At 52.7% G+C, this 11,033-nt stretch overlaps 1 protein-coding gene across 1 annotated transcript; it reads left to right on the top strand.

Moving 5' to 3' along the window:
* The first annotated feature begins 607 nt into the window (after positions 1-607).
* LOC119319252 lies at positions 608-11,021 on the top strand. The gene is made up of 6 exons (XM_037593739.1): positions 608-1,974; positions 7,549-9,284; positions 9,444-9,540; positions 10,130-10,237; positions 10,341-10,404; positions 10,490-11,021. The coding sequence occupies exon 1, from the start codon at positions 689-691 to the stop codon at positions 1,859-1,861; it is 1,173 nt and encodes a 390-aa protein (XP_037449636.1). The 5' UTR covers positions 608-688; the 3' UTR covers positions 1,862-1,974; positions 7,549-9,284; positions 9,444-9,540; positions 10,130-10,237; positions 10,341-10,404; positions 10,490-11,021.
* Positions 11,022-11,033: the final 12 nt, after the last annotated feature.

The raw sequence follows: 11,033 nt of genomic DNA, 5'->3' as shown, positions 1-11,033 counted from the left end.
CGTATAGATTTGTTTAGTTGCTATGGTGCCCGCCCAGATCTCCTTCACATGGCCCTTGTGTGACAATAATGACGATACTAAGTGGTGGTTTGTGTTCTTCTATTGAAGTCGGAGCTTCCTTTTTCATCGTAGATCAAAAAATTGCCGCTACTATGGGGTTCTTTGGATTTTTTTCGAAAGCGAATACGTTAATGTTGTCCTGGTGTCGATGTTTGTCGTTTCTTCAACGTGTGTTCAGGTCTGAATTTCCCCTGTTCCGTTGTGGACCGGGAGTGGTTTTTCGTCATCATTTTCCTTATTAAGCAGCTAACTCTCTACCACCGCGGAACTTCCGTCTCGCTTGTCGGCCCAAAAAAATGCCATGAATTATGTTTGTTCGATATTCTAGTTGTGGAACAACTTTTTTTTTAAACTGTCGTGGAACAATTTTTTGTAACATTTTAAACGCGCCGTGTATCTATCCATATTCCATACTGTGAAAACAATCTTGGGAAGTTATTTTGGGTTCTGGTGTTGTGTGGTTGGAAATAGGCCGTTGGATGTTATTTGAGTGGCAGGGATTGAATGGAGCTCAGCCAAGTTCAGTTTCATTTCAGAATCCCCGTCCACCACTCGAATACCCCACGTCCAACGCCACTCGAATTCCCCACCGCCGCCGCCGCCGCCGCTGCTCCGCCGTCGCGGCGTCATGCTCCTCCTCCGGCAGCGCGTCCTCTCCCATCTCCTCTCCGGCGCGCCCTCTCCTTCCACCTCCCCACTCCTCTCCCTCCACGGCCTCCTCTCCACCGCCGCCACCGCCGCGCCCGCCGTTTCCCCGAACCCTAGCTTCGCCGTGGAGGAGTACCTCGTCTCCACCTGCGGCCTCACCCGTGCCCAGGCACTCAAGGCCTCCGCCAAGCTCCCCCACCTCAAGTCCCCCGCCAACCCCGACGCCGTCCTCTCCTTCCTCGCCGGCCTCGGCCTCTCCGGCGCTGATGTCGCGGCCGTCGTCGCCAAGGACCCGCGGTTCCTCTGCGCCGGCGTGGAGAGAACCCTGGCCCCCGTCGTCGCTGGGCTCACCGGGCTCGGCCTGTCACACCGTAAGATCGCGCGCCTCGTCTCGCTCGCCCCCGGCAACTTCCGCCACACATCCGTCGTCTCCAAGCTAGAGTACTACCTGCCGCTCTTCGGCTCCATTGACAACTTGCTCCGGCCCCTCAAACACTGCTCTGGCTTCCTCGGCTCCCACCTCGAGAGGGTGGTCAAGCCCAATGTCAAGCTCCTAGCAGAGTGCGGGCTAGGTGCTAGCGATGTTGCTAAGCTGTTCATCCGTGAGCCAAGGATGATTAGCACCAAACCAGGGCGTGTCCTGGCGATGGTTGCGTGCACCGAACGTCTAGGTGTGCCCCGTGACTCTGGAATGTTCAGGCAAGCGCTGCACACTGTCTCATGCTTCAGCGAGGACAAGATCGCTGCCAAAGTGGACTACTTGAAGAGGACACTTAGGTGGTCAGATACCGAGGTTGGCATTGCTGTGTCCAAGGCTCCGGTTTTGCTGACAAGATCAAATGGCGTGCTGCAGCGTATGTCAGACTTCCTGATCTCTGAGGTGGGGTTGGAGCCGGCCTACATTGCTCATCGTCCCGCTATGCTCACTTGCAGCCTGGAGGGACGGCTCAGGCCCCGCTACTATGTTATGAGGTTTCTTAAGGAAAGTGGATTGCTAAATCATGACAGAGACTACTATAGTATGGTGGTGGTCCGCGAGAAGGTATTTGTCGAGAAGTTCATATGCCCTCACAATCAAGCTGCACCTCACCTTGCTGAAGACTATGCAGCTGCTTGCACAGGGCAGGTGCCTGCTACATTCACATTTACATGAACCAAGAAGCAGGAAAATGGATTGCTAGAGCGCGAGTGGAACTACTATTCAGCAGTCTTGGTTACTGGGAAAAATTTCATGGAAAAGTTGGTATGCCCATACAAGGAAGCTGCCCCCTGTTAGACCTTTCAGCCTGAGCATTGATAGTTGTGGATGACACTAGGAGAGTTGGGACAATTTTCGTTGGTTTATTTCTCACACAATGCCATACCAACCCGAGGGGTTGGGGATACATATTTATAGGCTGCTAGCCAGCCAAGGCATATGCTAAGATGCTGCCAAGATGCCAGTCTAAGATGCTAGTCTAAGATGCTAACTGACAGTCCTTGATGGTCAAGAACAGAACTCTATCCTAACAGCCAGTCCTTGATGGTCCAGGACTTTATCCTCCTAACTGCCACAAGGACCATGTGCTGCAGCCCCACAAGGACCCTAGTACACAGACTTATCCATCATTCTCCCCCTAAGTCTTGTACGTCGTCTTGTGGGAGAGTTGAATCATCCCAATCCTGGAGCAAAGTTCGAGGGACTTGACCCTCCCAAGGGGCTTGGTGAGCAGGTCTGCGAGCTGATCCTTGGTGTTGATGTAGCTCGCCTCGATGCTCCCTTCTTCCACACAGCTGCGGATGAAGTGATACCTCAGTCGGATGTGCTTGCTCCGTTCGTGGAACACGGGGTTCTTTGCCAGGGCCAGGGCGGACTTGCTGTCCACCAGGAGCTGCACCGTTCTGGTGTCTTGAACGAGAAGATCACCAAGCAGTCGAGCAAGCCAGAGCGCCTGAGTACAGGCGGTGGAGGCCGCTATGTACTCAGCCTCACAGCTGGACAGGGCCACCACCTGCTGCTTGACTGATTGCCAGCTCACGAGACACTTGCCGAGGAAGAGGAGGATCCCGCTCGTGCTCTTGCTGGTGTCGATGTCGCCGGCGTGGTCGCTGTCGCTGTACCCGACGAAGTGTGCCGCCCCAGGGCACCTAGGGTAATGGAGGCCGTGGTCGAGGGTCCCTGCTATGTAGCGGACGATCCTCTTCACTGCCTGCTGGTGTTCCGACGTTGGTCGCTCCATGAACCGACTGACATAGCCGACGGAGAATGCCAAGTCCGGTCGTGTGTGAGTGAGGTAGCGAAGGCTCCCCACAAGGCGTCGGTACTGCGTAGCATCCACTTCCTCCGTCGTGCTGTCGCGACTTAGTTTCAGCCTCTCCTCCATCGGAGTGAGAGCTGGATGGCAGTCGGTGAGCCCAGCTAGCTCAACGATGCGCTTGGCGTAGGCGGACTGTCGAAGCGCGATCCCGGAGTGGTCCTGGTGCACCTCAATCCCTAGATAGAAGGAGAGGAGCCCCAGGTCACTCATCTGGAACGTGGCCTTCATGTCTTCCTTGAACGCCGCCACCTCTGCATCTTTGGTGCCGGTGATCATCAGGTCGTCAACGTAGACGCCCACCAGCAGGGCATTTCCTCCACTCCCCCGTCGGTAGACGGCAGCCTCATGCGGGCTCTGCTCGAAACCCATCTTCTTCAGCGTGGAGTCCAGCTTGGCGTTCCACGCCCTGGGTGCCTGCCGCAGGCCATAGAGAGCCTTGCGCAGGCGGAGCACCTTGCCCTCCTGGCCGGGAATCGTAAACCCCGGTGGCTGATGCACGTAGACTTCCTCCTTCAAGTCGCCATTGAGGAATGCCGACTTAACGTCCATGTGGTGGACACGCCAGCCCTCCTGGGCAGCCAGCGCAAGGAGAAGTCGCACGGACTCCATCCGTGCCACGGGAGCGAAAGCGTCGTCGAAGTCGACTCCTTCCTGCTGCAAGAAGCCTCGGGCCACCAAACGAGCCTTGTGCTTGATGATGGCGCCGGCTCCATCCCTCTTCAGCTTGAACACCCACTTAAGGGTGATTGCGCGGTGACCTCGAGGGAGATCAGCAAGCTCCCAGGTGCGGTTTTGCTCGACCGCATCCATCTCCAACTTCATCGCGGCGCGCCATGCCGCGTCTCTCTCGGCCTCTGCAAAGGACCGTGGTTCGCCGTCTTCACACACGAGCTGTAGCTGCGCCTCCAGGTCACGTGGCACCAGTCCTGGCATCGGCTGGTCGCCGAGCACATTATCCATCGTACGGTACCGCAGCGGTTCGCCTCCATACCATGCGTCGACCCGCTCCTCGTCGTGAGTGAGCGGGGAAGCGAACTTCATCGGGTTGTGCTCTGCGTGAGCTGGTGCTGATGAAGACGAGCCCGGAGTGGCGACCGCCGGGGCTGGAGTATGCGGCGTCGCCGGTTGTGGTGTCGTCGGTGTAGCAGGCGCCGGAGTCGATGTAGTTTTGGGGGCCGGGGTAGACGTGCCCGGTGAAGAGGAGCTGCTTGCTCCCCCAGCTTCCTTGAAGTGAGCGTACTCGACAATGAAGTCGTCATACGTCGGCGTCGAGCCGTCGTCCACCGCCTTGTCCCATTGCCACCCTCGCCCTTCGTTGAACACGACGTCTCGCGCTGTGCGCACACGTTGTGTCTTTGGGTCGAGGATGCGGTAGGCCTTTGAGCCCTCCGCGTAGCCGATGAAGACTCCCGGAGTGCTCCTGTCGTCGAGCTTGCCGATGTGGCCGAGCTCCTTGGCGAACGCAAGGCAGCCAAAGACCCGCAAATGAGAGACCGCCGGCTTCCGCCCATGCCAGGCTTCGTACGGAGTTCTGCCGTCGAGTGCCTTAGTAGGAGAGCGGTTGAGGATGTAGACGGCCGTTAGCACCGCCTCTCCCCAGAAGACAGCCGGCATCCCTCTCTGCTTGAGGAGAGCCCGAGCCATCCCCACAACCGTCTGGTTGCGCCGCTCGACGACGCCGTTTTGCTGCGGGCTGTACGGCGCGGAGTAGTGGCGCTGGATGCCCTCATCGGCGCAGTACGACGCGAATTCAGCCGCCGTGAACTCGCCGCCGTTGTCAGTGCGCAACACGCGCAATTTGCGGCCGCTCTCCGCCTCCACACCAACCTGCGCGCGCCTGATGGCGTCCGCCGCTTCTCCCTTACTGCCGAGGATCATCACCCACATGTAGCGGGAGAGATCGTCGACGAGCAGCAGGAAGTAGCGTCGACCTCCTGGTGTGGCTGGCGTCACCGGGCCGCACAGGTCTCCGTGCACGAGCTCCAGCTTCTCCTTAGCCCGAAAACTCGCTTGTTGGGGAAAGGGGAGTCGTCTCTGCTTTGTCAGTACGCAGATGTCGCAGAACTGCTCCACATGGTCGAGGCATGGCAGGCCTCGCACCATCTCCTTGGCACTTAGACGCTTCAGGGCCTCAAAGTGAAGGTGCCCAAAGCGCTCATGCCACTGCCACGCCTCGTCGTCTCGACGGACAGCGAGACAGACCGGTTGTGCCACCTGCACATCAAGGACGTAGAGTCGATTTTCACCTCTGGGCACCTTGGCGAGAAGGCGACGCTGGCGATCCCAGATGCGTAGGACCCCATGCTCAATCAGCACGCATGAGCCGTTCTCATCCAGCTGTCCCAAGCTGATGATGGAATTCCTTAGCGCGGGGATGTAGTAGACACCGGTGAGCAGCCGGTGCTCTCCCATCTTGGTGGTGAAGATGACGCAGCCGACGCCCTTTATCTCCACAGCGGAGGCATCCCCGAACTTGACGGAGCCTCGCGCATCGGAGTCGAGCTCGGCGAAGAATTCCCTTCGACCGGTCATGTGGTGGGTGGCGCCGGTGTCGAGGCACCACCCCGTAGCCTTGTCCTTACCGGAGCCATCGCCGAGAAGAGCATGTGCTTTTGGCTCATCGAGGTGGATGAAAGCCTTTGCGACTGGAGTCGCCGAGGGTAGCTCAATGCTTGCATGCGCCATGAACAGAGCCGTCTCCTCCTCCTTCGCCTGTGCGACGTGAGCCTGGCCTTGTCGTGGTTGCCGACACTCATTGGCCCAATGGCCAAACCGGCCACAGTTGTGGCAACTGTTGTCTTGTGCCGGCCTGGGCTTGCCAGCGGCGCCGTCCTTGGCGCCTCCGCGGGCGTCACCTTCGGCACGTTCTTGTGCCCTGCCCGGGGGGCCTCTTCGCGCCTTACGCTGCTTGCCACGCTTGCGGCCGCCCGTCGAGGAGGAAGGCTCCCCCTTCTTCTTGTCACCAAGGCTGGGATCCCACTGCTCCCGAGTTAGGAGCAACTTCCCGCCGGTGGTGACGGGCCCCAAGGGGGGCTGTGGCTCGTCGGTGTCGACGACCTTGAGTCGACCTATCGCCTCCTCGATCGTCATCGTGGAGAGGTCCAGCAACGACTCGATCGAGCGAGCCATCTGCTTGTACTTCTCGGGAATGCACCGAAAAAGCTTCTCGACAGCTCTCTCCTCGGTGTAGGTGGCATCGCCAAACTTCACCATCTTCTGCAGCAGAGTGTTGAGACGGAGAGCAAAGTCATCAACGTCCTCACCTGGCTTGAAGCCCAGGTTCTCCCACTCCTTACGAAGTGCCTGCAGGGTGGACTTGCGAGCACGGTCGCTGCCGATGCGTGCTGCGGCGATGGCGTCCCAAGCCTCCTTGGCAGTCCGCTTGTTGGAAAGCGAGAACTGCATCTCAGGCGGGACTGCGGCGATGAGGGCGTCCAGCGCCCGTCGATCCTCTAGGTGGTCGACGTTGCTGTCCTGGACTGCCTCCCACATGCGCCGCACCTGGAGCCTGACCTTCATGATCCCGGCCCACTCGACGTAGTTGGTTTTAGTGAGGGTAGGCCACCCAACACTGGAACCAACATCCCTGACCACAGTCCGGACCTCGTAGAGGCCGCGGTCCTGGTCGTTGCAGCCGCCGTCGCGGTGCGCGCCTCCACCTGGAGCGCGGGCGTGCTCGGCTGCCCACTGCGCCGTCCGCTCCTGCGCCACTTTGGCGCGATCTGCGTCGGCGCCGTCGTCCGCAGGCGCGGAGCTGCTGGAGCTGCCGGGGCTGCCGCGGAGTGCCTTGGCATCCGCCGTAGCCTCACGGGCTGCTTCTGCTGCTGCTGCTGCTGCTTCTACCTCCGCCCTGGCTGCTTCTACCTCCGCTCTGGCTGCTGCCAGCTCCGCTGCAGCCAGCCTCGACACTCTTGCCGCCGCAGCAGCCGCTGCTACAGCCGCTCGCTCACGCTCCTCTGCCACGGCGCGCTCGGCCTCTTGCCGGCGCCGCATGCTCGAGGTAGCCGTGTGCTGAGAGCGACCTGCAGACATGGCTCGCTGCAGGGGGGCTGTTGCGTGAAGAGGAGGCTGATGAAGACGAGCTGCTGCTCGACAGTCCGGAGGGAGGAAGGTAACCAGAGGCAGACGGAGCAGCTGCTGCTACCGACTTGGGCTGCTCACAGGAAATGCTCAGGGTGCAGGTTAACGAGGCTCTGATACCACTTGTTAGACCTTTCAGCCTGAGCATTGATAGTTGTGGATGACACTAGGAGAGTTGGGACAATTTTCGTTGGTTTATTTCTCACACAATGCCATACCAACCCGAGGGGTTGGGGATACATATTTATAGGCTGCTAGCCAGCCAAGGCATATGCTAAGATGCTGCCAAGATGCCAGTCTAAGATGCTAGTCTAAGATGCTAACTGACAGTCCTTGATGGTCAAGAACAGAACTCTATCCTAACAGCCAGTCCTTGATGGTCCAGGACTTTATCCTCCTAACTGCCACAAGGACCATGTGCTGCAGCCCCACAAGGACCCTAGTACACAGACTTATCCATCACCCCCACCTTGCCAAAACCTATGCTTCCAGTTGTAAGGGAAGTGCCTTCTAGTTTCAGATTTACAAGACTAATAATGGGCTATGTGAATTTGTAACTACGTATGTCTACGTGCAGTGAGCTGGTAATTTTCGTCTCAGTGTTCTATGCCTAACTAGATGTTGTTGTTTGTCTGCTATAGTATGTCTGGTACATGTTAATTAAGTGTCGCCAATCCTGGATGAAACTGATAATTTCATTTTAGAGTGCTTGTATGTCCATTACATGATTTGGTAGAGAAGAACTAAGAGAGTGTGACATCAGGGCATTCACCTGTTCATTGTGATGTCATATTGTCAGGGCATTCTGCAAATGCTTTCAAATATATTAATGAAGAGTATATCTGCACGCCTTATATGTTTATGTTCTCAATTGCCATTTCAGCTTTCAATGCAATCCTGAGTCAATCTATCTTTCCATGAAAAAAGGTTCTCTTTTTTGCCATGAAGATGATATGAAGCCCCAAAATTCGTTAAACATCTTTTTTGGTGGAAACAAATCTGGAATTAACGTGTTAGTCACTGTTGAGGTTGCAGTTTTGATCTAGTCTGTTTATTTGCTTCCTCTAAGCTGAAACTCTTCATTCTTCCTGCAGTAGCTTTGTTTGTAAGATATTAACTGTTGTGAAAGCAGGTCATTGTTTACTAGTAGTTTGTATCAGTTTTTTCGTTTATTTTTCTCTTATATTCTTGGATGGCTACTCGCTGATGCTTTTCCTCGGAGCGTCTTTTGTCAAAACTGAATACTTCAGTAGTTGGCTAGTAGCATTTTGTTGGCAGCCCACCCATCTAGCACTACTTAACAGATATTTCAAAGACCCTTGTATTTGTAGCGGATACACAAAATGATGCTTGTATGGTATGGTTCCGAAAAACAGAGTGCATTTCATACACTATGAAGGAACTTATGTTAAGGTAATCTTAAAAAGGGTCATGACATTACCATGTTATTCTCTGCCATACTTGTTAACTATTTTTATTCCATATTAGCACTATTTATATAGATGCTAGGAGATCTTTATGCCTTGGCATATTTTTGTAGGGATCTTATGTACCATCCTCTGTTTTATATTTTTGCATTTTTAGATGCTCTTCTATATTTGCTTCAGTTGTGTTGGTTACAATCTCTTCTGAAGACATGTAGGCAGGAATTGGAGAAAAGAGAATGAAGATGTCGAAGATTGTTACCTTAGCAAAGAGATGGTACCAGAGATGATATCTTAACCAAGCTTGGTCTTAACATTTAAGAGAATGCAGTATTTTTTTCTCAGTTACAGTGAATGTCATCTTTTCGTACACTTTTTTCAGTTAAATCTCAGCCTAGGCATGCAAGTACTAGCTGTCAGATTGTCAGCGTAGTTAAAGAATCTTGGAGAATTGCAAACACAGAAATTGTAGACATGCTTGTCTACCTCAAATTAAGAATCAAGATGTGTGAGGAGAGGATGGTGAACATATGTTTATTCCTGAACATATGTTAGGCTGTAGAAATTGGAATAAATGAGATCTCAGCTGTGTGCTTGCAGTAACACAAAGGAGATGGGCACATGCTATTATTGGCGCAGAGCTCTGATTTGAAATGAAGATCAGTTGTGTGTCTCTTCTCTAGTGCCTAGTTTAGCCTGTGGGAATTATACAAATAATATTAATGCAATTAAGGCGAGGGGAAGGGGTCTATTAAGGAACGAAGTGACTTGCCAAGTGAGTATGATTCTTTTTAAAGTAGTTTCCTTGAGTAAGAATTGGCTGGGCAAGCATGACTGATTTACTGAATGTTGTAGATTGATGTGGCTTTCTTACTTTCTTGAGAAGAAGTGATGAAACTAGATATAGATGCTTAGTTCTTTCTTCTTCTTTCAGGAGATCAGCCAAGCATGGTGGCTGGGGATTTGCTATACTACACATGATTCTGAAGGCTCTGTTAGTTGATGATGCCTGAGACTTCCTTCAGTTACAAGTATTTATTCAAGTGTTGATGATGCCTTTCTCCTTCTGAATTTTACAAGTTGTGCAATCCTTCTGAACCTGATACTTGCATGATAATTTACTTTCACACTAGAACATTTTCCTTTTCGCTTACTCTGGGATAGGAACTTGTGCTCTAAACTTTCTTTTGTACACAGGGAAACTTCTAGTGTTATCAAATAGTCTTTGCTTTTACTCCACCTCTATGAGCACTGTTGCCGAAGAATGGGTTATTGAAAATATTTGGGCAAAGAAGCTGCTGTTCAGTCGACAGTTGAATTTAGCACCAGCTAGTGCTGCAATTGCTTATTATTTTAATAGAAAGCCACAAATGATTGAGGCGCTATGCAGTATGTGAATTATGTGTTTTCATCTTCATCTATACAGTTTTATTGAGTCAACCATGCATGCCATCACTTTTTTCTGGAGTTGATAATCGAATGTAAACAAACATATTTCTCTGTTTTCCATCCATATATATGCCATGTAAGCAATTAGATGTGGAATTTAAAGCCGCTAGCTAATTGATGGTGATTTACTCAGACTAATATATAGTTTGTCCTTTCTTTTGGTCTTACCAGAGCTTTCCTTTAACGGAAACAGTCATAATAGAGCTTTTTATGTGTAAGGAATTTGGTGTATGGACGCAAGCAGAGGGCAGTTATGAATAAAGTTCAGCAAGCTAACTGGTACGAATGAAGCTATGTTGTTATTCACCCTCCATTTGCTTGTTATGCTTCATGCAGACCGCGGCCAGGCTTCCACATTATGCTCTGCTTCCATGCTTTGTAGGCTCCTGTGGGCATTGACATGCACTTGCACTTCCTCATGACAAGTTGACACCTCCTTTGACTAGGTATGCGCTGAAGTTTATTCCCTTTTTTCTGCGATTTCCAGGCTGTGGCTGCATACCTTATTGAAACCCTGAGCAATTTCTGCAGTACAAGTGTGGAGTGGTAATTGATATTTAGGGTGGGAACAAGTTAAATATGCACTCTTCCTAAGACTTGAGGATGATGCAGCAATGTATCGTTCATAGTATTGATTCCGAGGATGCTCTGAGATCTGGCAATACAAACGCAAGGGGCCGAAGGCACTGCTGCAGTCAGGCTGGATTATACCGCTGCAGACGCAAGCTTACATGATCGCTGGAGGAGAGAAATGGTTTCAGCCGTGGCGCGCGAGATTACTCGACTCTCTATTAAGACGGCGGGGGAAGATCAGTGTCGCCGTCCAATCAAGCGTCGCTAGCTGGGGAAGTTGGCAGCAGTCTGGGAGGTGAGGAAGATGAGATGATCGTGTAATGGCTGGGCTTTTTCGAACCCTATCTGAAGATGGTTAGAAACTATGTGTAAAACCTGCTCTGTTTCTGTTGGAGGAACAGTTAAGACCATGCTGATTCATTAACATTGGTGACCATCATCTGGTTGGTAGTACCTGTAAAAAGGAAGAAACGAAATTGTACAGATATCATCTGGTTGGTAG

The sequence above is a fragment of the Triticum dicoccoides genome, chromosome 6A (genome assembly GCF_002162155.2).
Source record: "Triticum dicoccoides isolate Atlit2015 ecotype Zavitan chromosome 6A, WEW_v2.0, whole genome shotgun sequence".
In the NCBI taxonomy this organism is placed as follows: Eukaryota; Viridiplantae; Streptophyta; class Magnoliopsida; order Poales; family Poaceae; genus Triticum; species Triticum dicoccoides.
Note: the sequence above shows the minus strand (reverse complement) of the source record. Positions and strands in the feature narration are given on the sequence as shown.

Excerpts from the sequence above, each read along its gene's own strand:
- LOC119319252 (XM_037593739.1), top strand. The coding sequence starts at position 689 with ATGCTCCTCCTCCGGCAGCGCGTCCTCTCCCATCTCCTCTCCGGCGCG.